The sequence below is a fragment of the Rhincodon typus genome, chromosome 2, assembly GCF_021869965.1.
Source record: "Rhincodon typus isolate 14 chromosome 2, sRhiTyp1.1, whole genome shotgun sequence".
In the NCBI taxonomy this organism is placed as follows: Eukaryota; Metazoa; Chordata; class Chondrichthyes; order Orectolobiformes; family Rhincodontidae; genus Rhincodon; species Rhincodon typus.
In genome coordinates, this window is record NC_063333.1 from 44,156,086 (window position 1) to 44,183,007 (window position 26,922).

At 40.3% G+C, this 26,922-nt stretch overlaps 1 protein-coding gene across 1 annotated transcript; it reads left to right on the top strand.

Moving 5' to 3' along the window:
* The first annotated feature begins 1,258 nt into the window (after positions 1-1,258).
* Positions 1,259-26,851, top strand: gtpbp10 (GTP-binding protein 10 (putative)). The gene is made up of 8 exons (XM_048611119.1): positions 1,259-1,610; positions 2,164-2,308; positions 9,051-9,124; positions 16,493-16,545; positions 19,496-19,603; positions 21,495-21,572; positions 22,672-22,795; positions 25,865-26,851. Exons 1-8 carry the CDS (start codon positions 1,589-1,591, stop codon positions 26,074-26,076), a joined length of 816 nt encoding a protein of 271 aa, XP_048467076.1. The 5' UTR covers positions 1,259-1,588; the 3' UTR covers positions 26,077-26,851.
* Positions 26,852-26,922: the final 71 nt, after the last annotated feature.

The window sequence follows — 26,922 nt, forward strand, 5'->3', positions numbered from 1 at the left end:
TCAAACCTTTTGAACAGTTGCAAAGACTGAGGTTTCTGCACTCCTGCTGTCTGGGTACTCTCGTTGTTTCACTGACCAAATCAGCAAATCCCATCCTAGAGGGTGTAACTGTTTTTTGGAGTAAAGTGACCAGATGACTCACCCCCATCCCCGAAGTTGTCTGCAGCTTAACTTGACTGAAGGCGTGACTGTAGTCACAAGGACTTAGTGTAGGTGTGTTTGTCCTAGGTCATACTAGCACCCAGAGGTTCCCACACTCTGCAATTGCAGCACATCACCCACCCTGCCATCTCTAATATATGTTAATTCATTAATAGTTGCTAATTAATTAATGTATTAATACAGTCTGCACCTCTCACAATAAATTTTAGCACTGCCAATAAACTTTACAATGCTGATAAAAGCAGTTACACTACTGATAAAACTTAAAGTTTCTGACATTGCCAGTTACTGATTTACCTGCTATTTCTGCACAAAATTGGAGATCCAGTGCTGGATGCTGAATGAAAAAGTAGAAGACAAAAGGCACTTCCTCCCTGACCTTCACCAATCTCCCCACTCAGAACACTTTATTTCTTAAAGCATCTCTTTTACCCTATGTACGGAATTCCTATTTTGAATTAAATCCCTAATTATAATCACTAATCTTCTATCTCATCCAGGTGAAGTCTCCCTCACATTGACTGTGTGGCCTTATGTCTTACATGTCGCTGAAGTTTTTTGTCCTGATGTTATCAGAACAAATGTGAGAATGTCAAATATCAAATAATCACATTGATTTATGCTACAGGAGACAAGGGTGCTGATTGGTTGTCAAATTGTGTTATGAACCAGACTAGACCCCCTCTCAATATTTTGAGACCGTAGCCTAGCCTCTAACTTTTTCGTATTTTAAAGGCAGATATGAAGTGCCGTGTTCCAGATGCAATGCCACTGGTCAAACTACTCGACGTTAAGCAAACACAATGTAATTAAACACTATAGTTAAAACACAAAGAAAAGAAAGACAGATTTAGAATAACTTAACTATTGGAAAACTTAACCAAATAATAGATACAGTAACTATTGCTAATTAACTGTTCCAATACAGTAACATCCTGTAAACACACCCCTTGGCAAAACGGAAAATTCAGACACAGATTCTGACAAGAAGTTCTCCAATCCAGGAGGAAAAAAATAATCAAGAAGGTTCAGAGAGAATAGCTGCCAGGACACATTCACTGAAGTTTCCAACTCTTTTGAGACCCCAAAGGCTTCTGTTACTGAAAAAACTTAAAACCAGAAATCTGGAACTGTAAGAGTTGACCACACCAGGCTGCTTCCATTATTCCAACTTTAAACAAAAAACCCCAAGATCTCACAATTTGTTTACTTTCTTAGAGACAACTCTGAACCTCTGCTTTACAACCTCTCTAACAGGACAAAAAAGCCTCTTAAAGTGATGGCATCGTCTCAATTGATTGGCTGAGGCATTGCCTTGGCAGAATAAATTTGAATGGTTGGCTCCCTTTACTTCTGGTTATTGCAAAAACAGTGCAAGCCTTGAACATATTTTTCTTTGCAGAAAACAGCCCCTACCATTGAATGTATGCCATTCCTGGCAAGCATAGGTAAGCCATGCTTTGTGTTCAGCTGATTATTTTAAATTAAGTTTTAGAGTAGCTGTTAGCGTATTTGAGATAGAGTAGTGTGTGCTGAACAATCTAAAGATCTTGCGTTTGTCCTGATGAGCACAAGATGAAAAACTTTGACAATGTTTCTCCCTGTTCAGTAAGTTTTAGCACTTGAGTAATCTGGACTAAGGCAGTAAAACTTTGGTTAGGTTTGTGGTTTTGGTCACTGTTCAGTAACCTTTGTTAGAAGATACATGTATGAATACTGGATGAGAATAGAACTGACTTAGCACTGATCTAGCTCTCAGTCAAGGAACTTGCTGACACTTAATATTTACCTCATGTATGAAGAATGGGAACTTAGACAATTGTACTTAAGTATTGACATCTTCAGAAGATGGTTAGAAAATTTTTAAAAAATGAAGTGATTGTGATTTAATGCTGTTGCAATATTAAAAACTTCTGCTCATGAATGTTAGGGCTGTAAAGATTTTAGAGGTTTTAATTGCTGTTTGTTGTACAGATTTTTGGAGCCTTTTTTATTTTCTAGGTGAACTAAACAAAAAGGGAGATCGCGTAATTATAGCCCATGGTGGTCGTGGCGGTTCGTTTGTGACTAACTTTCTGCCTTCTAAGGGGCAAAGCAGAATTATACGGATGGATTTGAAGCTTGTAGCTGATTCAGGATTGGTTGGGTAAGTTTGGATTTCATATCTATCTTCATTGCTCCCTTGTCAGTTACTGATTTATTTGCAAATAATGGATGTCTAGAATTTGTTGAATAATATGTTTGCTTATTTTAATTTTGATGTTGATTCAGAACTTTGTTGTGGTACCTTTTTTTGAACAAGGTAATGGAAGTTTGGCACATGAACAGGCCGGTGCATCTTATGATAGGGTGAGCTGCTTATAGATGTAAAAAAAACAATATTTTCCCACTCCTGGTGAGTGAGCACAGAAATTGTATCCTCTTGTATAAAATTCTGAAAGGATTTGAGAGGGTGGATGCTGAGAGTTTGTGTTCTCTATCTGGAGTTTTGAACTTCAGGGAGTCATAGTCATAAGGGCAAGATCATTTTGGATTTAGATGAGGAGACACTTCACTCAATGGTGAATCTTTCAAACTATCTATCTCAAAGGGTTGTGGATATTCAGTCAGTAAATTTATTCAAGAGATTGACATATTTTTCAGCTCTTGGAGAATTAAGGGATATGGGGGAAAGTGGAGTTGAGCTAGAAGATATGTCATGATCTCGATGTGGAGCATACTGAAGGGGCCGTGTGACCTCTTTCTATTTCTTGTCTTTTTAACAAGTGATTTTTTGTTAAAGGAGCTACTTAACTGGGGATAGTATGATGTCTTTTTCCTCTACTTGTATATGGGTGTATGAGTCACTTGATTACTGAGTACTTTTCATTTGGGAAAAAATAGTTGTTGCTTATTCAAGAAGGCTTTTTAAACAAACCAAAATTCTTGCATGTGGTGGCTGTAAGACTAAATCTAAAATGTGTGCTGTGTGTGTCAGTCGTTCCGAATTTGCATTTAAATAAAACAACAAATTGCAGGTGCAGGAGATCTGAAACAAAAACAGTAATTGCTAGAGAAACTCTGCAGGTCTGGCAGCATCTGTAGGAAGAAGGCAAAGTTAATATTTTGAGACCAGTGACTCCTCTTCAGAATTGGCTTTGACCTGCTGAATTTCTTTAGCAATTTTTATTCCTATTCCTAATTTGCACTTCTCTGATTTAAAAATATTACAGAAGCTATTTTGAAATAGGTCCAGGAAGTTTGTAGTTATGCTTAATCAGCATATTTGGATGTGTTCTAACACACACCCAGTTCAGGTAGGACTTGAACCTATATTTTCTGGCCCAGAGATAGGGACAATAAAACTGAGTTTGTATGGTCAGGACAGAATACAAGGTGGATTAATTAAGGAAATCCAACATTGATTTGATTAAAGGCAAATTGTGTTTAACTAACTTACTTGAGTTTCTTGATGTGGTAACAGAGAATGCTGATGATGGATATGGATTACCATATGTAACCATAATGTTACCATAATCCATATGTACATATGGATTACCAACAATCATTTAACAACATTCTCAGCTGCCAGCAAAATTAAAACCCAAAAAATAAAATAGGCGGAGGCTGCATGGATATTGAATGACAGGGAATGGAGTATTGAGTAATGACTGTTTCTCAGACTGAAGAGAAGAACATGGAGGTCTTCCCTGGTGACCACTGTTTTTCTTGATATATATTAATAACTTACACTTGGATGAGCATTTACTCTGTATCCTTTTCCTTCAACATTTTGGGATGAGACACATTTCTTCCTGGAGATTGTGCAGCAGAACTTTCTGGAAAAGTACATTTACAGTCCTTCCAGGGAGGAAACTGTACTGGATCTGGCCCTAGGAAATGAGGCAGGACAGGTGGAGAATGTCAGAGTGGAGGACCATTGGGAAATAATGGTCATAATATGATAAGGTTCAATATTAAGTTGGAAAAGGATAAAAATAGTCTAGACTGGAAAAAGGCAGATTTTAGGACTCTAAAGATTGAACTGAAGCAGGTTGATTGGAAACTCATTTTGGTGGATAAAACAGTGGATAAAAAATGGGAGAAAGAAAGATGAATAGGGTGCAAGCGAGGTACATATCCATGAGAAATAAATGTGGGATAAACAAAACTATAGTACCCCAGATGAGTAAGGATATTCATGATAAAATAAGGAAGAAAAGGAGGCAAATGATGCATACCAGAATAATAATAGCAATAGAAATCAGGAAGAGTATCTCAAATTCAGGAGAGAGGCTAAAGCTGGAATGAAGAAGCATGAGGAAAGGCTGTGGTAAAACAAATAGTAAAATGTTCTTCAAATGTATTAATAGTAAAAGATTAGTGAAAGATAGAATGGGGCCCATAAAGACCAAACAGGATAAGTTGTTCACTGAAGTAAAAGGTATGGCAGAGTTACTAAATGTGTAACTTGCTTCTGTGTTTACCAAATTAGAAAATGGTGACAGTGGCATGGTATTGAGCAACTAGGCAGTATAGTTACAAATAAAGGAAAGGTGCTAAAAAGGCTGGCAGCACTTCAGGTGGAGAAGTCACAAGACTTGGATGGGATGCACTCTAAATTGCTAGGAGAGGTAAAGGTACAAGTTGCGGTGCCATTGACAGAATTTTTCCAGGTGTCTGTGAACACAGGATTATTCCCGAGGGACTGGAGGATTGCCAAATGTGATACTGTTGTTTAAGAAGGGGGAGAAGAATACCCCAGGAAACTACAGACCTGTCAGCAATAGTGAGAAAATTGATGGAGTCCATAATAAGCGATAGGGTACATATACTTTTAGCAAAAAATAAATCAATACCAGATAGTCAACATGGCTTTGTCATATCTGACAAATTCAATTGAGTTCTTTGATGAGTTGACACAGGGAGTGGATGAGGGTAGTGCTGTGGGTATTGTGTGTTTGGCCTTTCAGAAAGCATTTTATGTGGTGCCATATAAAGCAAATTAGAAATGTTTGAGATTGAGGGTGGGATAGGAAATGGAGAGTAAGTATAGATGGGAATCTCTCAAATTGGGGATGAGTTGAAACGGTGTTCCCCATGATGATAGTATAACGTTAAGAGGTGTATTTTTTTGAAGAGAGCTTTTAAGACAGAGGTAGCAAGCTGTCCATTCAAAGCCAATAAAGTAAACAGCTTGAGAGGCCTTGGGTGTTTTTTAAAATGCTAGAATAATAGAAGCAGCATGAATGGGGGGAGTCAGGCTCCCACAGAACAAAGATTTTAGTTTAGATTTCAGCAGTTGTTGGAGCTTTGAAGCTGCCTAACATCTCTCCCTGCAACAGCAAAACACTTGAGTTCTCTCTCTCTGCCAGAATTTTTTTCTTAATGCTCTTTCCTTCCGGACTAGAGAAACATTGCATATCGTACAATCTATTTTACAGAATTTGTCTTTGCCAAAGGTGTTTTTATGGTCTGTTACTATATGAATAGTTACTATTTAATCATTAAATGATGTATTATTCGGTTTTCCAATAGTGTTAACGTTATACCAGTTCTTTCTTTTGTTGTATTTTAGCTGGGTATACGAATAAAGTGTTTTTTGCTTAAAGCTGAGTAGTGTGACCAATTGAGTTACATCTGGATCACAGCACCTTATACTTGCCATTTAAATGGCAAGATAAATATTAGGGTTTAGGCTGTCTCCTTGATATATTTGAAGGGGGTTTGGTATGGTCCATAATACCCAGGGATTGATGTTGTGACTGTTGCATTTTCTGATATATATCAATAATTCAGAGATGGGTGTTGAGGGCAAAATCTCTAAATTTGCAGATGATACTAAGCTAGGGAGAATAGTGAATTGTGAGGATGGTGCTAAGTGACTTCAGAGAGACATTGACAAATTGGCCAAATGGCTATTCACCTGACAGATGAAATTAAATGCAGAGAAATATGAGGTAATGAATTTTGGTAGAAGAAACACAGAGACAATGCAGGCTTAACGGTACAACTTCGAGGGGAGTACAGGAGCAGAGGGACCTCGAGGTTCATATGCATAATTTTCTGAAGGTGACCAGGTGAATTGAAACAGTTGTTAAGAAGGCTTATAGGTCCTTTGACTTGTAGGTAGAGCCATAGAGTATAGAAGCAAGGAAGTAATGCTGCACCTCTGCAAATCATTAGTCAGACCATATTTGGAGTATTGTGTTCAATTCTGGGCAACTCATTTAAGGAAAGAAATTTATGCCCTAGAGATTTAGCAAAGGAAACTTACTAGAACGATACCAAGAATCAGGGATTTTAGATACAAGTAAAGATTAGCGAAATTGGGCTTATTCACCTTGGAGTAGAGAAGATTAAGAGGTTACCTTATTGATGTATTTAAAATTATGAACAATGTTGACAGGGTAAAGAAGGATATTCTGTTTCTACTAGTTGGTATGTCAGTAACTAGGGGTCATAACTTCCAAGGTTGTCAGCAAGAGAGCCAGGAGTGAGATGAAGGGAAACTTCTTTACTCAGAGATTTTAGGATTTGGAATGCTCTGCCTGGGCAAATGGTGAAAGAGGATTCCATGTGAGGTTTCAAAAGAGAGCTAGATATATATTTGAAAGTTATGAATTTAGAGGGCTACTGAGATGGGCCTGGAGAATGGGACTAGCTGGGTACCTCTTCCAAGAGCTGGTGCAAACACAATGGGTCGAATGATCTCCTTCTGTACTGTAAATTCTATAAATTGTATGATTTACCAACCTTTGATGCAGTTAACTTTTCACATAGTACCTCTTTACTAATACCAAATTCTTTTAGTCCCTCAGTTTCACAATTCTGTTGGTTGTCCCGTATTTATGGGGGATCTTTTGTATCTTCTTCTGTGAAGACAGGTGTAAAATAACTTTAGTTTTTCTGAGATTTCCCGGTTCTCATCTATAAATTCTTCCATCCCAACCAGTAATAATCCACATTTGCCTTAGCTAATCTTTTCCTTTTCACAGTTGTCTTACCATTCACCTTTACATTTACATTCCTCACTCGTTTGCATTCATATAGGGTTTATTAATAGGACATGGATTACAAGAGCAGGGAGGTTATGCTATATTTATTTAGGATATTGGTTAGACCTCAGGTGCGGGATTGTGTACAGTTCCCACACCTTAGGAAGTGTGTGAATGCATTGGAGAGGTAGCAGAAATGGTTTTGAGAATGGTTCCAAGCATGGGAAATTCAGTTATGTGGATAGATTGGAGGCGCTGGGACTCTTTTGCTTGGAGAGGGAAAAGTTAAGTGGAGATTTAGTAGAAGTTTTCAAAGTCAGGAGGAGTCTGGACAGAGTATACAGGGAGAATTTGTCCCCAGTCATAAAAGATCAAAAACTAGATGGTATAGTTTTAAACTGCTTCTGAAAGAAGTAAATCTGAGGTGAGGAAGAAACTACACCAATTGTTTTGGGTTTGGAATGTACCACCTGGAAGTGTAGTGGATGCATGTTCAACTAAGGCATTCAGGAGGGCATTGTTTCTATTTAAATAATCATCTAATGTGCAGGATTATGGGAAAAAGCATTAGATAGGTATTAAGTTAAAACTGTCAGAGAACTTATGCAGATACATTGGGCCAAAAGGCCTCTTGTAGCAAATCTGCAATTCTCTTAAACAATTTCTTGGCTGTCCTTTGGCTCTAGGTTTCTTCAAATTCTTTTTCTTTCCTCGCTTATCACTTTTGCTGGTATTTTTAAAGCCACTTCCTTTTATCTCCTGCAATCTTAAACGTACTTCGTTCATCACAGCTTTTTTGCCTTTTCCGTTCGGTTTTGTACCTTAGTTTGTTTAACATCAAATTTTTTAGTGTATATTCCTAATCCAGTTTAGCCAACTTGCTCTTTATAATTTTCCTTCTTTAGATTTAATACCCTAGTTTTTGGATGAACTATATTACATTCAAACTTAATGCCAAGTAACACATTATGATCACTATTTCCCATAGGCTGCTTCACAGCAAAGTTATTAATTACCCCTTTCTCATTGCATAACACTAAATCCAAAATAGCCCAATGCCTAGTTGGTTTCTCAGCGTATTGCTCTAGTTACCTGTCTTATACACAGATGAGGAAAGTCATTTTTACACAGTGTGGTTGTGATCTCTGTTGCATTAGCTGAGAGTAGTGGGGCAGATTCAGTCTTGACTTTCAAAATGGACTTGGTAGTTATTGAAAGGGAAAAATTAGCAGGGCTATTGGGAAAGGTCAAGGCTGTGACTAGAGAGATGAACTCAAATGATTTCCTTCTGTGCTGTGAGCATTCAGTGATTCTACTCCATGATCTTTCAAAGATAACAAACTGACATTAACAAGGAGGTAAATAAGATCATAAACTGATGTGACAGCAGTGTCAGCAATAATTTGACTGAAAGCTAACATCTATCAGCGGCCGTACGTTTAATAAATTGAACTCAAATGTTGTTTTCTTAGTTGTTTTTTTTTGCAACAGTTATAGCACCTCAATGTCAGATGGCTGAATGAGATTGTTCGATTCTGTTTACATCTGCTGTACATTTGGATAATATACAAGGTGGAGAGGATTCAGTTTGCATAGATGTCATGCAGATTGAATCTGTACTAACAGCATAAACAAAGTATGGATTAGACAAACAAAATGAAATGTGCAGCCCTGGGGCTGAAGTAATAACAATTACTGCACTGACAAATTGTTCTGTTTTATTAACTTTGAAGAGCTATGTTGAATGAAAGTTGGATAAATTTAGTGTTTCATTGAATTTCGGTCCAACTTAAATTGCATACTGATTTTTGCATTGTGCCATTTAGTGTTGTATCTACTTAGCAAATTATTGGAAGTTTTATTCTTTTTAAGTTGCTATCTTCAGCTAACAGATTTTCCTATTCATTGCAGGTTTCCAAATGCAGGGAAATCTTCATTATTGAGTCAGCTGTCTCATGCCAAACCTAAGATTGCAGATTATCCATGTAAGTGTAACAATGGAAGAACTATTCTTTTAAAGATTTATTTCCCATCTAGTGTCTGGCATTCCGCTCCTTTTAAAATTACCATGCTGCCTCTTCAAACATGAAGAGTGTCTGATGAAAAGCACTACACTTAGCATCATCGCTTTTAATTTGTTCCAGGTGCCACATCAAATTTGTACATTCCAAAACCTAAACCTTAGGCAGGATCATGTAGGGGTCTGAGCAATGTGGCCCATTGCAAGATGTATGGCAGAATTGGGCAACAAATGTGGCAAGGTCCATCTTAACATCACGATCCTCTCTGTCTTGTATGTTTTTCACAAGTGGCATGGCAGTGTTCTTGCTAGACAGCTGTGATATGCCAATTAAGGATCATCATTAACTTTTAAATAAACAGAGAATGCTGGGGAAACTAAGTCTGGCAGCATCTGTGAAGAGAGAAACAGAATTAATGTTTTGAATCTGGTGTGACTTTTTTTCAGAACTTAATATTCAAACTGCCATCTTGTCAAGCTTGCCAAACAAGTTGGATGTTGGGAAAACTGAACAAAAAAACCAGAGCAAACACCTGATGAATTCAGTTTGCCTCTTATTCTAAATAATCTTCATGTTGGAAACCGAGCACTAACATCTCAGGGTATTGGCCATGTATTCCACATGTCCATGGACATTAGCAACTGACCATAAGACCATAAGACAACGGAGCAGAAATTAGGCCATTCAGCCCATTGAGTCTGCTCCGCCATTCAATCATGGCTGATAAGTTCCTCAACCCCATTCTCCTGCTTTCTCCCGTAACCCTTGATGCCCTTGACAATCAAACTGACATGCTAGCCTCTAACAAACTCATGACACATCTCTGGTTCACCTACAGGCACTTCTGCTCTTCAATTCTGTATCACCGTTAGCATAGGTAACTACTTTTGTAATGCTGCTGCAAGGATAGTGAGCAGTCTGCTACATTGATCCAGCTCATGGAATGGACCAGGCTGCACCTTTGGGCTCTTCGCTTGATGTCATAATGTTCACTTACTTCAATCCTATCTGGAGGCTCACAGCATCTCTGCCTTGCATTGCCTTTTTTGCACTGTGCTCAGCCAGAGATACCAGGCTCATAGTACTGCTATCTTGCCTTGCCACTTAGCGCAGGCATAAAGCTATGAAACTTTTCATAGTTATCAGCAGGCTTCAGTCAAGTCATAGGTGCTTAGGTGGTGCCAGCTTAGTAAGTCAAAGGCAGCCTCCGATACCAGCCAGGCCGTGCTCAGAGTCAGGTTGCTCTCCACATCAGGAGTGAGTAGCCAAAGGTTGGGCAGCACACTATACGTCGACTCTTCCTGCACTATTGTGGATTTTTTTCCCCTTGGATGAGTGAGAGGCAGGTATCGAGGGAGATGAAAATGGGTGGCACAGCTATTCTTTTTGGTGCAGGTGGGGAGGTGACCTGAATGAGTGAGTAGGAAGCGCAGAGGGCAGGCAGCATTACTGGTGTTAGGTGTTGGGGTGGGTGAAAGTGAGAGAGTGTGGTAGAGCATGACCCTTGTGAGTGGTGGTACAATAGTAGAGATAGAGTGAGTATGAGGTATCAGAGAGAAGATGGTGGAATGTACCCTGACAAAGGGCATCAGTCTTCCTATAGCGGTAGGCATTGTTCCAAACAGCTGAGAATGATCTAACCAGAGTAGCAACCTTGGACCCGAGGCTGGCACGGTCTGGTGTTGTGGCCTGTATGGCTGGTCCTGGGGGAAGATGAAATTCTACATTGGCACCACCCTATCCATCTCGACCTCCAGAAACCTGGCTGTGCAGTGGAGCCCCAATTTCCTGCTGTCTGCCATCTTGAGAGTACAACCTTTCCAGGACAGCTCTGAACTGACACAGGGCTTGTCAAGGCACACGATGGCTTTTAATGATGTTGTGGGTGGAGGGAATGCTGGTGAATTCTGGGATATTTAGTAAGTGAAAATTAGACAGTGGTTTGGAGTGGGATTTATTTGGGTGGGTGGGTGAGTGAGTGAGTTTGTGGAGGAAAGAAGGTAGGTGGATTTAGTGGTGGTGTTTGGATGGGTCAGACAATTGGTAGTCGCACAAGGTCAGGCATGTGGAAGATTATGTAATGGGTGGTGATTTTGGGATGATGTGGAGGTATTGGACTGGGGTGGATAAGGTCAGAAATCACACGACACCAGGTTATAGACCGAACAGGTTTATTTGAAAACACAAGCTTTCAGAGCCCCGCTCCTTCTTCAGGTGTTAGTGAGAGAGGTGGGCGAAGTGTGTGTGTTTGTGTGTGTTTGAGTATTTGATGGAGAATGTGTGTGGGGGTATGGGGGGGGGGGGGGGTGTGGGGAAGAGAGAGAGAGAGAGAGAGTGTGTGTATGAGTGAGTGAGTGAGTGAGTGAGTGTGTGTGTGTGTATGTGTATGTATGTATGTATGTATGTATGCATGTATGTGTGTGTGTGAGAGTGTAAAATGTGATGGGGTCACCAGTAATGTGGTGGGGCCACCTGTAGTGTGACATGAACCCAAGATTCCGGTTGAGGCCATCCTCATGGGTGCCAAACTTGGCTGTCAACCTCTGCTCAGTGACTCTGCGTTATTGTGTATCCTGAAGTCCATCTTGGAGGATGTTTACCCGCAGATTCGAGGCCAAATGTCCTTGACTGCTGAAGTCTTCCCTCATTGGGAGGGAACATCCCTGTCTGGTGATTGTTGTGCGGTGTCCATTCATCCATTGACATAGCGTCTGCATGGTTTCGCCGATATACCATGCCTTAGGCATCCTTGCCTACAGCGTGTGAGGTAGAAATGTTGGCCGAAGATGTCGAAGATCTGACATGTCTTGCAGAGGTGGCCATGATAGGGTTGTATAGTGCTGTGGTTGATGTTGCCCTGAAGGCTGGGTAGTTTGCTGTGAACAATGGCCTGTTTAAGGTTTGGCGAGAAATGGAGGCTTGGGGAAGATCCTGACAAAGTGCTCATCATCATCAATAATGTTGAAGGCTGCAAAGAACATGGTGTAGTTTCACTACTCCCGGGAAGTACTGGGTGACGAAGGGTACCCTATCGGTTGTATCCCATGTCTGTCTTCTGAGGAGGTCATTACGTTTTTTGCTGTGGCACATTGGAACTGGCAATCGATGAAAGATTTAACAGCATTTTAGGTTTGTTCAGTACATCCTCATCAGTGGTGTGACCCTTTGATCTTTTACCTATAAATTCTGTGTCTGATGCCACCTCTCTCACTACCACCTGATGAAGGAGCAAGGCTCCAAAAGCTATTGTTTTCAGATAAACCTGTTGGAGTATAACCTGGTATTGTGTGATTTCTGACCTTGTCCACCCAAGTCCAACACCGTAACCTCTGCATCATGGCTACCATCGACACCACTAACCGCCAGCTCAAAGTGGAGAGGATCTCCAAGAAGATCGCGCATATCGACACAGACATTAAATTTCTACAGAAGTGGGAAAAAAGCACAAAAGATCCCAAAATGACTACAAATCACGAACCCACTCAAGTCGACCTACAACACTGATTACACTGAGAGACTTTGCTGTCGCATCTCTCACAAACTCCTCAATCATCTCGTACCCCAACTCTATAGCTAGTGCTGTAACCTTGAAATCAAGATAGAGTCCATGCTCTCAGCTTGCACTCAAGATACAGCAGTACAGTTACAAAACGCTGCCAAGCAGATGAGGCAACGGAACTACACCACCTACATGCAGACCAAAAACAAGAAACTGGAGAAACTTGGCATCACCACCAACAATAACCAAGTGTTCCTTGGTACCACATTTGAAAGCGGTAACACCACAGGAAAATCCATCGTCAACTTATCTGACCAGACCCTTCAACTGGACAAGATCAATGTTCTCAGCTGGGGGCTCAGTTTTTGCCCCATCACCAAAATGGACCCCATTGGTCTTGCGCCAGACACAGAGGAATTCATCAGATGAATGAGCCTCCAGGAATTCTTCAAGATGTCAGCAGCAAGCCCAATGAGACAACCAATGAACTGAATCAGTCAACCGAGAGATCCACAGGGGAGAAGGAGTCGAATTGGACCCCTCCAGAGGGGCGTTGCCCAGAGTTTGACAGATATGCTCAAGCCACCAGAGAACATGTGAACGCCAGATTCATCAGCCCCAGTCACAAGTTAGCGCAACATGTCACCCAGACACAATGCAACGACCTTCATGTTCTCAAGACCAATCACAACATTGTCATCAAATCAGCAGGCAAAGGAGGAGCCATTGTCATACAGAATAGAATGGACTACTACAAGGAAGTGTACTGACAACTAAACAACCAGGAACACTACAGACAACTACCTGCCAATCCGACCGAAGAACACACCCGTTAACTGAACAGACAGGTATAGATTTTTGATCCAGTCCTTCAGAGTACCCTACGCATTCTCATTCTGTGTACTTCCCGCGTAGGGGACTTCTACTGCCTTCCAAAGATACACAAAGCCAACACACCTAGACGTCCATTGAATCAGGCAATGGGACCCTGTGTGAGAACCTCTCTGGCTATGTCAAGAATATCTTGAAACCCATTATACAGGGAACCCCCAGCTTCTGTCGCGACACTACAGATTTCTTAGAGACTCAGCGCCCACAGACCAGTCGAATCAGGAGTATTCCTTGTCACAATGGACGTTTCAGCACTCTACACCAGCATCCCCTACAACGATGGCATCGCTACAACAGCCTCAGTACACAATACCACCAACTGCCAATTTCCAGAGGCCATCCTAAAACTCATTCGCTTCATCCTCAACCACAATGTCTTCCCCTTCAACAAACAGCTGTTCATCCAGACGCCTGGAACAGCCATGGGGACCAGATTTGTTCCCCAATATGCCAACATTTTCATGCGCAGGTTCGAGCAAGACTTTGCTGCACAGAACCTCCAACCAATGCAATACACCAGATACATTGCGTGTTTTCTTCCTTTGGGCTCATGGCGAGGAATCACTGAAACAACTGCATTGTGATATTAACATGTTTCATCCCACCATCAGACTTTACTATAGACTACTCTTTAGAATCAGTCTCATTCTTGGACATGCATCTCCATCAGAGACGGATACCTCAGCACCTCACTCTACCACAAGCCCATAGAGAGCCGAACAATGCTGCATTTCTCTAGCTTCCACCCTAAACATATTAAAATAGCCATCCTGTATGGACAAACCTTATGCATACACAGGATCTGTTTGGATGAGAAGGAATGCCATGGACACCCGAAGGTGTTGAAGGACGCCCTCATGAGATCAAGATACAATGATCAGCTCATCGATTGCCAGTTCCTACGTGCCACAGTGAAAACCTGTAATGATCTTCTCAAAAGACAAACACGGGATACGACCAATAGGGTACCCATCATTGTCCAGTACTTCCCGGGAGCAGAGAAACTGTGCCGTGTTCTTCGTGGTCTTCAACACATTATGGATGATGATGAGCACTTCCCCAAGGTCTTCCCCATGCCTCCACTTCTCGCTTCAAATAACTGCCAAACCTCAAACAAGCCATTGTTTGCAGCAAACTACCCAGCCTTCAGCACAACATCAACCACAACACCACACAACCCTGTCATGGCAACCTCTGCAAGGCGTGTCAGATCTTTGACATGGATGCTACCATCACATGTGGGAACGCCATCCACCACATACACAGCAGATACTCATGTGACTTAGCCAGCATTATCTATCTCATACGCTGCAGGCAAGGATGCCCTGAGGCATGGTATATTGGCGAAATCATGCCGACGCTACGACCACAGATGAATGGACACCATGCAACAATTGCCAAACGGATATTCCCTCCCAGTGGGGGAAAACTTCAGCAGTCAAGGAGATTCAACCTTGGATCTTTGGATAAACGTCCTCCAAGGTGGACTTCGGGATACACAACAACGCAGAGTCGCTGAGCAGAGGCTGATAACAGGTTCGGTACCCATGAGGATGGCCTGAACTGGAATCTTGGGTTCATGGCACACTAGTGGTGATCGCTTCACACAATGCACTCTCTCACATGGATGCACACACACGTACATACATACACACATACTCACTCACACGTGCGCTCTCTCTCTCGCGCACACATGCACACGTTATCTCACACAGATCCTCTCTCATAAAGACACTATCTCTCAAGCACGCACGTGCACATACGCACTCTCTCCCTCCCTCACGCTCTCTCTCTCTCACACATACACACACGCACACTCTCTCTCACACAGATCCTCTTTTATACACATACTATCTCTCAAGCACGCGCATGTGTGCACACACGTACACACACATTCTCTCCCTCCCTACCTCACACTCTCTCTCATGCACCCACTCTCTCACACAGTTCTTCTCTTATACACAGTTTCTCAAGTGCGCACACACTCTCTCCCACACACATACTATCTCTATCTCTCTCTCTCCCTCACACACACGCACTCTCTCCCCCCTCACACATGCACATACACACATGTAAATCTATGGGGTGAATTGCAGATGTATTCTATTTTGTACAAAAAGTGCAATTTATACACAGTCAGTCAATGTAGCATTTTATAAATTCCTACTTTAGAAATAAAACTAATTTTACTCCAAATCAAAACACAAACAGATTCTAAACAACATGCATTGTCTGACCTAAAATGTCACCTCTTCTTTCCACTAATAAAACCTTTAGTTCTCTCAGGGCAGTGGCTTGAAAGAAATTCAGGGACTTACATATACATATTTAAACAATTAAAACCTTCTAACTGATTAAAGATTTGACAGCATCTTAGGATTGTTTAATCTATCCTCATCAGTGATCTGACGCTTTGATCTTTATAAATTCTGTGTCTCTCACTACCACCTGAAAAAGGAGCGAGATTCCGAAAGCTTGTGTTTTCAGATAAACCTGTTGGACTATAACCTGTTATCGTGCGATTTCTGATTTTGGATTGTGCTGTTAATTACTCACTTACACCAGAGATTAAACCCTGTATCACTTATAGGGTAAGAATCTGGTTAAGTAGTACATATCAAACACAAGTCTCTGACACTGAAATCAGTGTAAAAGACATTTGGATAATCTCCCATTTAAGGTAAATCAGCCTATCAGAAATTTAAACTTCCTAGAAATTGCAGTGCTTGTATGCACATCAGGAGTATGCTGCAGCAACTTAAGCTCAGTGTGACACTACTTCGGATAGTGGAAGACTTAGTCCATTGTAATATGAGAACAAAAGGACATTATTAGGCTTATTTCGCCAGTGCAGGCTTTCCAAATGAGCAGTCCATCTTGTCCCATTCTCTGTCTCAACCCCCATATGTTTTGTTTATATTAATTTTATTTTTATTTTTCAGTCACTACCATGAGACCAGAAATTGGAAAGTTAATGTACAGTGATTACAAACAGGTATGTGACTCACTTCAATAACTCCCTCTGTCCTTTCCACAACGATTAAGTCAGGGCAATGAAGGAAAATACACTACTTGTTATGATATGGCTGCCACAGTAACACTTTACGATTAACATCAATCAAGATGGAGAGATTCACTTCGTTAGTGTCACCATCACTAAACTCTTGTTTTTCCTCTGCAATGGACTGTAGCAAACTCTGAATTTTGACTGTCTATGTCTCTGTCTCAGTCTTAAGAGTACTCATTGTCCACTCTACTACCGAGATGGAGAAGAAGAACAACTGATTTGGAGGAGAATGTAGGTGGCTTGATTAGTAAGTTTATGGATGACGCACAGTTTGGGGAAGCTGTGGATTCCCATAGGATACAGCAGGATATAGATAGGCTGACAGACGGTGTTTAATCCAGACAAATGTGAGGTGATGCATTTTGGAAGTTCTAATGCCTGAGGGAAGTATACAGTAAATGGCAGAACCCTTAGTAGCATAAACATACAGAAAGTTCTAGCAAGTCCACAGTTCCCTGAAAGTGGCACCACAAGTCAATGATGTGGTCAAGAAGGCATATGGCATGCTTGTCTTCATCAATTGGGGCATAGAATATAAAAACTGGCAATCATATTGCAGCTAAACTTCAGTTAGGCCATATTTGGAATATTTTGTAGAATTCTGGTCACCACACTACCAGAAGGATGTGGAGGCTTTGGAGAATGTAAGGAAATTATTTGCCAGGATCTTGCTTGATTTGGAGGGTATGAGCAATGAGGAGAGATTGGACAAACTTTGTTTTTACTTGAATGTTGAAAGATGAGGGGGCGACATGTTAGAAGTTTATAAAATTGTGAGAGGCATGGATAAATGAGTAGTCAGTCTTTTCTCTAGGCTAGAAATGTCAATTACTTGGGACATAAGTTTAAAGTAAAAGATCTTGTGTTTAAAGTTGATATGAGAGGCAAGTTCTTCTGTACAGAGGTTGGTAGGTGCCCAAAATGCACTGCCAGAGGAGATGGTGGAGATGAATACAATAGCAGCATTTAAGAGACACATATACAAATAGACAGGGAATAGAGGGACATGGGCTTCATAGAGGCAAAAGCTTTTTAGTTTAGAAAGGCATCATGTGTCAATGCAGGCTTAGTGGGCTGAAGGGCCCGTTCCTGTGCTGTACTGTTCTTTGTTCAGAAGACCCCTCCAAATCACTCACAAGGCTGACGTTATACGTCTGTTTCTTCACCATCACTATCTGAAAATCATTTCATTTTCCACCTAACAACACTCTGTGAGATCGAGGTTGGTGTGGCTCAAGGAGAAATCTAATTACCCCATTTTCATAGTCACTATTAATGGTTAATAAATGTGACAATGCCAGTGCTAACTGCATCAAGAGAACATGATTTTATTTAAATATATTTTTTGCCTAGAGTGTTAGTGGTAGGGCTTGATTGTATTTATTATCATGAAATAGTAATCATGCAGTATAGGAGAGGGCTTTCGATCCATTGAATCTGTACTGCGAAAGCTACGCTATTTCTAATTTCCAGCATTAGGTCCATAGCCTTGATCGTTATGATGTTTCAAATGATCATGCAAGTACTTTTTAAAAGTTATGAGGTTACACCCCTCGACCACCCTCCCAGGAAAAGCATTCCAGATCCCCACCACCCTGTGGGTGGGATAAAACGTTCCTCAAACCCCTCTAAACCTCCTGCCTTTCACTTTAAAATTATGCTCCCTTGCTTATTAACCCCTCAACTAAGGCGAACAGTTACTTTCTATTCAGTCTGTCCATGCCTCTCATAATTTTATACATCTCTATCAGGTCTCCCTCAACCTTCTCTGCACGAAACAAACCAACCTGAGCTTATCCAGCCTGTCTTCATGGCTAAAGAGCTGCGTCCCACTCAACATTCTGATCAATCTCCTATGCACCCTGTCAAGTGCAATCACATCCTTCCTATATTGCAGAAACCAGAACTACATAGAGCACTCCAGCAGTGGCCTTACCAAAGTCCTGTACAGCTCTCTGCTCTTGCGATCTATGCCTTGACTGATAGAAGTAAGTTTCCCATGTGCCTGCTTAACTTTGGCATGCTTGCTTTCATTGGTCGGAGCATTGAGTATAAGAGTTGGGACATCATGTTGCAGCTATAAAGGATTTTGGTGAGGTCACCATCGAAATACTGTGTGCAATTCTGGTCACCCTGTTGCAGGAAGGATGTTATTAAATTGGAAAGGGTACAAAAAAGATTTACAAGGATACCTGGGCTGGAGGATTTGAGATGGAGAGAGGCTGAATAGGTTGGGACTTTTTTGCCCTGGAGCATAGGAGTTTGAGTGGTGACCTTACGGAGGTTTATAAAATCATGAGGGCATAGATAAATTGAATAGCAAAGGTATTTTCTCTAGGGTAGGGAAGTTTAAGCTAGAAGGCATAGGATTAAGGTGAGAGGGGAAAGATTTAAAAGGGACCTGAGGGGCAACTTTTTCACACAGAGGGTGGTTCTAATATGAAATGATCTGCCAAAGGAAATTGTAGATGCAGGTACAGTTACAACATTTAAAAGATATTTGGACAGGTACATGAATAGGAAAGGTTTAGAGGTAAATGGGCTAACCGCAGGCAAATGGAACAAGTTTAGTTTGGGAAACCTCCTTGGAATGGATCAGTTGTCTGAAGGGTCTGTTTCTATGCTGTATGACTCCAGCCTACTAATCTGCCCTGCTACCTTTAGGGATTTGAGGATAATTGTGATGAAAAGGAATAAATGAGTAAGAGAAAAGCTTATTATTTAGAAAATATTTATTTGCATGTAGGTTTCTATCAGAATTAAAGTAGTTCTTTATTTCCCAAACTAGCCATACCATCAAGTTTCCAGTGGTAGTTTATTGAAGTTACATAATACCAATCAATGCATTCAGTGTAAGTTATAGTATATTTTGTTACAGATATCAGTGGCTGATTTGCCTGGTTTGATTGAAGGTGCACATTTAAACAAAGGGATGGGTCACAAGTTTCTTAAACACGTGGAGAGGACCAAGCAGCTTCTTTTCGTGGTAAGAAAATTATATCTTTTTATTTTGAATATTTTTACTGATTAATTCTACATAAGAATTCATTGTTTAACATAGCTTTGCTCATTTAATTTTTAAAAATGTTCATGGTAAAATATTCATAACTTGCATTTCATGCAAAAACTTAAAATTAGACACTCAAGAAATTAGTGCAATAAACTATTTGCATTTTGCTCATAACTGACAATTTTTCTTTCTCTCAGAAATTGAAAGAATTATGACCATGAGGTCAACAATTTATTTTGCGTAAAATGCTATTTTTAACTGGAAAATATTCATATTGTCCAAAAATGGAATTGCATTTCCACTTTATTCAATGATGCTATGTTCTTCCTGGGGAAACTAAAGCAGCAAATAACACATCAAATCTGGATAACCTTTGCTAAGACTGGAAAGTGTTGGAACTCCTCAGCAGGTCTGGCAGCATCTGTGGAGAAAGAAAGAGCTAACCTTGTGCATTGAATGTCACTTTGAAGACCTGCTGAATATTTCCAGCATTCTGTTTTTAATTCAGATTTACAATATGTACAGTATTTTGATTTTGTTTCACTGAGTAACCTATATCCTTAGTAATGTGGTATTGGAGCACAAACTTTGAAGATTTTTGGCTCAGAGGAGACTGTACAGCTTATTCTGCTTAAACTGGCAGAAAATTAACTAATCCCACCTGCTCTTGGTAACCCTGTAGATTACAGAATTTCAAATGCACGTATAAGTTTCTTTTATAAAATCTTGAGAGGTTCTGTCCTGATCATTTTGAAGATAGTAAGTTCAGGATCTTATCAATCTCTGGGTGAAAAAAAAATTCACCTCAATTTTACACTAATCCTCCCCCTAATTACATTATATCTGTGCTTCATGTTTTGCTAAGGGTAATAAGTCCTTCTTAACCATTTTATTTAGGCATCACGAAATTTGATGCAGCTTGGATTAGTACCCCTGCACACTCCTTTGTTCCAAAGACAAGAACCCCAGCCTGTCCAATCTTTTCTCATAGCTATAATTTTCTTGTAATTGTTCTTGTAAATGTAGCACTAATAATGTTTATTTTGAAACAGCATAAGTTGCATTTTATATGATAGTGGTACTCGGTTTTATGGTAGACTACTGCAATCTGTTGGCAAGCTCTGTCCATGTTGTTTAGTGACAGCTTGTGAAAGAAATGTAATTATTTCCAAACAGAATAGAAATCACGTTACATCAGGAAACCACTATTCATGCACTAAGGAAAAAATGTTCAAATCACATGACTTAAGTGCACATTTTTCTTCTTCTTCATTCTTCCTTCCTTGTTTGGAAATGGTGATGCTTTGTAGGATACTACAGCCACCACCAGTATGTGGATCAAAGGCCTCTTTTTCATGTGTGAACTTAGCTAGTGAATATTAACGCATTGTTTTACCAATGAAGGCAAACCTGAAGACTGTGTATCAACGTATCATGAAATAACCAGTCATAGGTTGCTTCTTATGACAGCATTTGTGTTGGATATGCCATCTTGGGTCCAGTCAACAGCAAGTGGGCTGCTTGCATAAGCCTAAAGTAACCTTCCCGTTATTTACGGAATGCTCTTGATACACTGTCAAAAGTCAAAATTTGACTTTATGCTAACAATATGGTTGACATCTGAGCAATTGCATGTTCTAGTATCTTTGTCAATTAACAATATTAGAAAAATTCATTTTTTAAGTATGCTTTACCAGTGGACTTTAGGTTGAAAGAGTAAGAAAAAGTTACACCACAGGAGATGCACTGTTCTTTTTGTTTTAAACTTGAACTCTCTAAAATTTGGGTTTTACTTGATAATATTGTGACAAAATCAATGTTTGTGCACAACTTTTATTATACTCCGTTCTGGATTTATTCTTTGTAGGTGGATGTGACTGGATTTCAGCTTTCTTATAAAGCTCCTTTGCGAACAGCTTTTGAAGCTATACAGCTATTAACAAAGGTAAGCTAGTCTTGTCACGATGATGGCCTTCACATGGAAAGGACATGAAACTAGAGAAAGAAGTGTGCGTATTGTTGAATACCAGTATTTGTAAAATGAGTTACTTGTTCTGTATTTTCAGGAACCATTTCATTCAACATGTTATCTGTCTATTGGTTTTGTGTTGCATGGCTGGCATTTTCATGCTGCCTTGCTAGATTTTATTAATTCCTTAGTTTTCAAACACCTGGCTGGCCACTTTCCGCTGCTAAAGTGATTCTGTGCCCTGCTCTCTGTCTCTGGTGGCTGCTGCCAAATGTTCCACTCCTTTGTCAATGCCATGGAATGGAGAGCATTGCAACCTCTTCTGTAGATTCCTACCTGATTTAGCATGGAGAACGAACTTAAAAGACTCTGGAGGAGGGAATGGGGTAATCACGAAAGCATGTGTTTGTGAGTGACCCAGCATTTCTGTCCTCTGGTACTGTCAACGTGATTAGGCAAGATGAGATTATTGCAGCTGTCACAGAATCCTAGTTCTGAGCCTGACTTGAAATCTGTCAGAATTGGATAAGAGAGAAATTGTTGACAGGACACCACTAAAGACATCTTTCCCTCCTCTTCCTTTTCCAGCTTCCAAACAGACCACTCCTTCCATACCTGCGGTCCTCTCCTCAACCACTCTAACACTGGCTCCCTATTCACGCCTATGCAAATGCAGAAAATGCAGCACCTCCCTATTTACATCATCTCTTCTCACTACCCAAGGCCCTAAATATTCATTCCAGGTGAAACCATTTCTTTTTAATTTTTCCTCTAAAAAGTACAAAAAGTAAAACTCTGGGAAACCCAAAGTAGTGTAATTATCAAAATCCAGGGATGCCACATCATTGAGCATATGTCTTTTGCTGATCTTATCTTCAGTTTAAGATGTGCTAGTTTCAAAATCACAGCAGGCTATTGATTTTACTGGAGATCGTAGGAACTGCAGATGCTGGAGAATCCGAGACAACAAGGTGCAGGGCTGGATGAACACAGCAGGCCAAGCAGCATCATAGGAGCAGATGAGCTGCTTGGTCTATTGATTTTACTGACCATTTTATTCTTCTTTCATGTTCAGGAGTTGGAGCTATATAAAGTAGAGCTTTTATCCAAGCGTGCTGTTTTGGCTGTAAACAAAATGGATTTGGAGAATGCTGAAGAGAAGTTTAAAGATCTAATGCAACAGCTTCAGAAACCTGAAGGTAATTAGAACCAAAGGTTGTACAGCACCAATCCCATTGGACCCAAGACCCTTTACATATCAGTAGTTGAATTTATTGCTATTGTCAATATTTAATACTGAAGAAAAGAATTTTTAATCCCTACCAATTGTTAGTATAATGAGTGACATCACACCCACTGAAGTTTGCCTAAGTGGATTTGATTTTCAGTTTTGACTGATTGACTGGTGAAGGACACTGTACATGCTCATGTTCACACGTGAATAAGTGCACTATGTTACTGGGATTTTGAAGCTCTGGCTCATTGCATTTAACAGGAAAGCTGTGAAGCATCAATTCAACGCCCAGTTCAGTTTGTCAGGTTGAAGACTGAAGGGGCAGCTGTCAGCAAGGAAATTTGCAGCAGTAGTGTACTGAGACAGTATTAAATAAAAACCAAAAGAACTGCAGATGCTGTAAATCAGAAACAAAAACAGAAGTTGCTGGAAAAGCTCAGCAGGTCTGGTAGCATCTGTGAAGAGAAATCAGAGTTAACATTTCCAGCAACTTCTTTTTTTGTGTACTGAGACAGCACCATCTCAGATTGCTAAGGCCTGGGAGGAGTTCAGCTGAGGTAACACCTTTTGGTTGGTTAACACATGGAAAGGTTGGAGAGTTTTATTTGTTCATTCGCCAGTTTGTAGGCGTCTCTGGCTGGGGAAGCATTGTTGTCCATATCTTATTGCTGTTAAGATGGTGATGGTGAGCTGCCTTTTGGAAATGCTGCAGTCTTTGGGTGTAGGTACCCCCACAAAGCTGGCTTGAAGGCAATGCCAGGATTTTGACCCACCAACAGTAAAAGAAGTGATTTTGTTTCAAGCTAGGACAGTGTGTGGTTTGGAGGGAAACTTGCAGGCGGTGGTTGTTTCTATATATCTGTGGCCCTTGTCCTTCTGGGTGTTACAGATTGTAGGTTTGGAAGGGGCTATCGGAGGAGCTGTGGTTAGTCATCGTAGTGCACAATGTGGATGGTACACACTGTTGCTACTGTGTATCGATGGTGAAGAGAGTGATTCATAGAATCCCTACATTGTCAATACTGTGGATGGGGTGCTTGCCGAACAGGCTGTCTTGACATGAATGATGTCCAGCTTTTGAGTGTTATTGGAGCTGTGCCCATCCAGGCATTTCGGCGGTACGTTATCACGTTTCTGAATTGTGCCATGTGGATGTTGGCCAGGTTTTGGGGAGACATGAGGTGTTACTTCCTGCAGAATTCCTAGCCTCTGACCTCTTCTTCTTACCACAGTATTTTATGTGGCTGGTCCACTTCAGTTTCTGGTCAATGATAATAGCCAGAATATTAATAGAGGCGCTTTCAGCAATGGTAATGTTATTGAGAGTCAAGGAGAAATGGTTAGATAACATCTCTTGTTGGAAAAATTTTAAGAGTATGTTATAGAGGCTGTAATAGCATAGCATTTAGATGCATATTATAATCAAGCAGAATCAGCATGGTTTCATAACATGAAAATCATGCCTGACAAAATTATTTAGAATTCTTTGAAGGACTAACAAACAAGATTAAATGAGAGCTTGTGGATATAACATATTTGAATTTCCAGAAGGTGTTTGATAAGGTACTGCATATTAGGCAACATAATAAGGTTAGAGCCCATAGCGCTGTGGGTATGTATTAGCATGGATAGAGGATTGGCTAATTGAGAGTAGAATAAGGGGGCCATTTTCAGGCTGCAAACTATCACTAGTAGAGTCTCACAGGGATAAGTTCTGGGGTCACATTTATTTCTAATATAGTTGTGATATAACAATGACTTGGATGAGGGTAGTAAAAGTACTATCGTCAGCTTTGAGGATCACAAAAATAGGTGAGAAGGCAAGTGGTGAGGAGACACAGTCTGCAGAGGGATTTAGACAGGTTAAATAAACGAGCAAAAACTTGACAGATGGAATATACTGTGGGAGAATGTGAGGTTTTGCCGTCTGGCAGGAAGAATAGTAGACCTGAATATTATTTAACTGAAGAAAGACTTAACTAGGGAAAGATGTACGGGCATTGAAGGAATTTCATAGAGGGTTCACCAAATTCTAGGTATGGAGATATTTTCATATGCGGATAAGTTGAGTGAATTGAGCTTATACTCATTGGAGTTTAGAAGAATGAGAGGAGACCTTATTGAAACAAGGTTCTGAAAGGGCTGGACAGATTGGATGTGGACTTGTGGTTGAGTCTAGGACCAGAGGGCATAATCTCAGATGAAGTGGTGAAACATTTCAGAGAGAAGTGAGCAGGAATTTCTTCTTTGAGGGTAGTAAAACTGTCAAACTCTTTACTGCAGAGAGCTTAGAACTTAGAGGTTAGGCCTTTAAGTACATTACAGGCTGAGGTAAATAGATATTTAAGCCGAAAGGGAGGGGATAATGCAGGAGAATGGCGTTCAAGATTATCAGATCAGCCGGTCAGTTCCCATCACCCTCTGATTGAAAACATTTTTCCTCAACTCTGCTCTTAGTCTTCTACCTCTTGCGTTAAATCGATTCCATCCCACCCCTACACAACTATTGACCTCTCTACCAATGCATAATAACCTTCCTGACCACCCTATCAATGTCCCTCGTAATCTAGTCACCTTTCAACCTTTGCTGCTCCAAGGAAAACAAACTCAGGCTATTCAGTCTTTCCTCACAGTTCAGATCCTCTAAACCAGGCCGCATCTTGGTAAATCTCCTCTGCACCCTCAATAAGTAAACTGATTGTTGTTACGCGAATGGGTGAAAGATTTCAGTTGTAGGAAGGAATGTGGATTTGAGGTTACAACTGGATCAGCTATGCTTTTATTGAATGGCACAACAGGCCCAAGGGGCTGAATAACTCATTGTTGCTCTCTGTTCATGTTATTTAAATACAAGCACTTAATACTAGATATCCAACAAAAATTGTTAGTGTTCTAGGTTCCACATTGTTCAGTCATTTTTTTTGTAATTGGCGCATTTCTATTCTTGAATTCAAATTGTGACATTAGATTTTTGACTAAAAATGAAATGGGTTTTTAATTTGATCTTGATTTATTTTTTCTTGTTTCCCTGTAGCTTTCTATCATTTATTGCCAGAAGAGATGAGACCCTTGAGACCAGTCCAGTTTCAGCACATAATCCCAGTATCTGCATCGACTAAATATGGAATTGAAGAACTGAAAAACTGCATTCGCAAATCATTAGATGATCAAGATGATCTAGAAAATGAACAGTATCGTCTTGAAAAATTGCAGAGTTTACATTCAAGTACTTTCAAATATACCTAGAACTAATAAAGTCAGCAATTATTGGGCCAAATCTTCCATACTGGAGAGATGGGAGGCTTATACTGCCATTCATTTTCACATGGGTCAGGAAGATCATCAGAGAAATGTAAAAGGACTAGTTGCAAATCATTCGATGAAGCTTGATCTTAATAATGCTGCTGCACTTACGTGTACTTCCTCAAATGATTATGAACACCCAGAATCATGCAGCACAAAAGGTCATTTGATTCTTTACAGCTATTGCCTTTTTAAGAGCTATTTATTTGTGTCACAACTGTGCTTCTTATCTGTAGGCTTGCAAATGTTTGCTTTCAGGTATTCAGCTATTGCCATTTTAAAAAGTTTTCACTATGTCTTTTTCCACTATGTTTTAGGTCATTCATTCCGTATCAGAATTAGTGGGGAAGTAAAAACTTGCTATTTTCAGAACTTTCACCATTCAGCCACACTATCCCTCTCATCAGCAGCAGAGTTAAAATTGAGACCTTACAGTCCACCATTTGAAAGGTTTAGAAACATGACATTGCATGACAGAAATTGCTTAGAATTGACACTCTCTCCTTGGAAAAGAAGTTTGATCAGAACGTGGTAATTGTCCATGGGTATGAGAAAAAGCTATAAGCAGCAAATGTGTACTAGGATGGAGTCGCAAGTGGACAAAGGAGAATACAACAGGAGAAGGTCCACATGGGAATGGTTTGTTACGCATTTTAATGTGTTTCAAAAACCAAGTAATAAAAAGCAAAATAATGAAAAATGAATGTGTTAACCTTAAGTGATTTATCTCGTCTGTCTTGTTTTATAGTGAGTGATTCTCTGTTGTATCAATAGGGATGGTGTCAGTCT

What these genes read in the sequence shown, in the direction of transcription:
- gtpbp10 (XM_048611119.1), top strand. Translation starts at nt 1,589, where the DNA reads ATGCCATTCCTGGCAAGCATAG. An exon ending in TAAGATTGCAGATTATCCAT is followed by an intron (nt 9,125 to 16,492) that starts GTAAGTGTAACA and finishes TTTATTTTTCAG; the next exon opens with TCACTACCATGAGACCAGAA. An exon ending in CTATACAGCTATTAACAAAG is followed by an intron (nt 21,573 to 22,671) that starts GTAAGCTAGTCT and finishes TTTCATGTTCAG; the next exon opens with GAGTTGGAGCTATATAAAGT.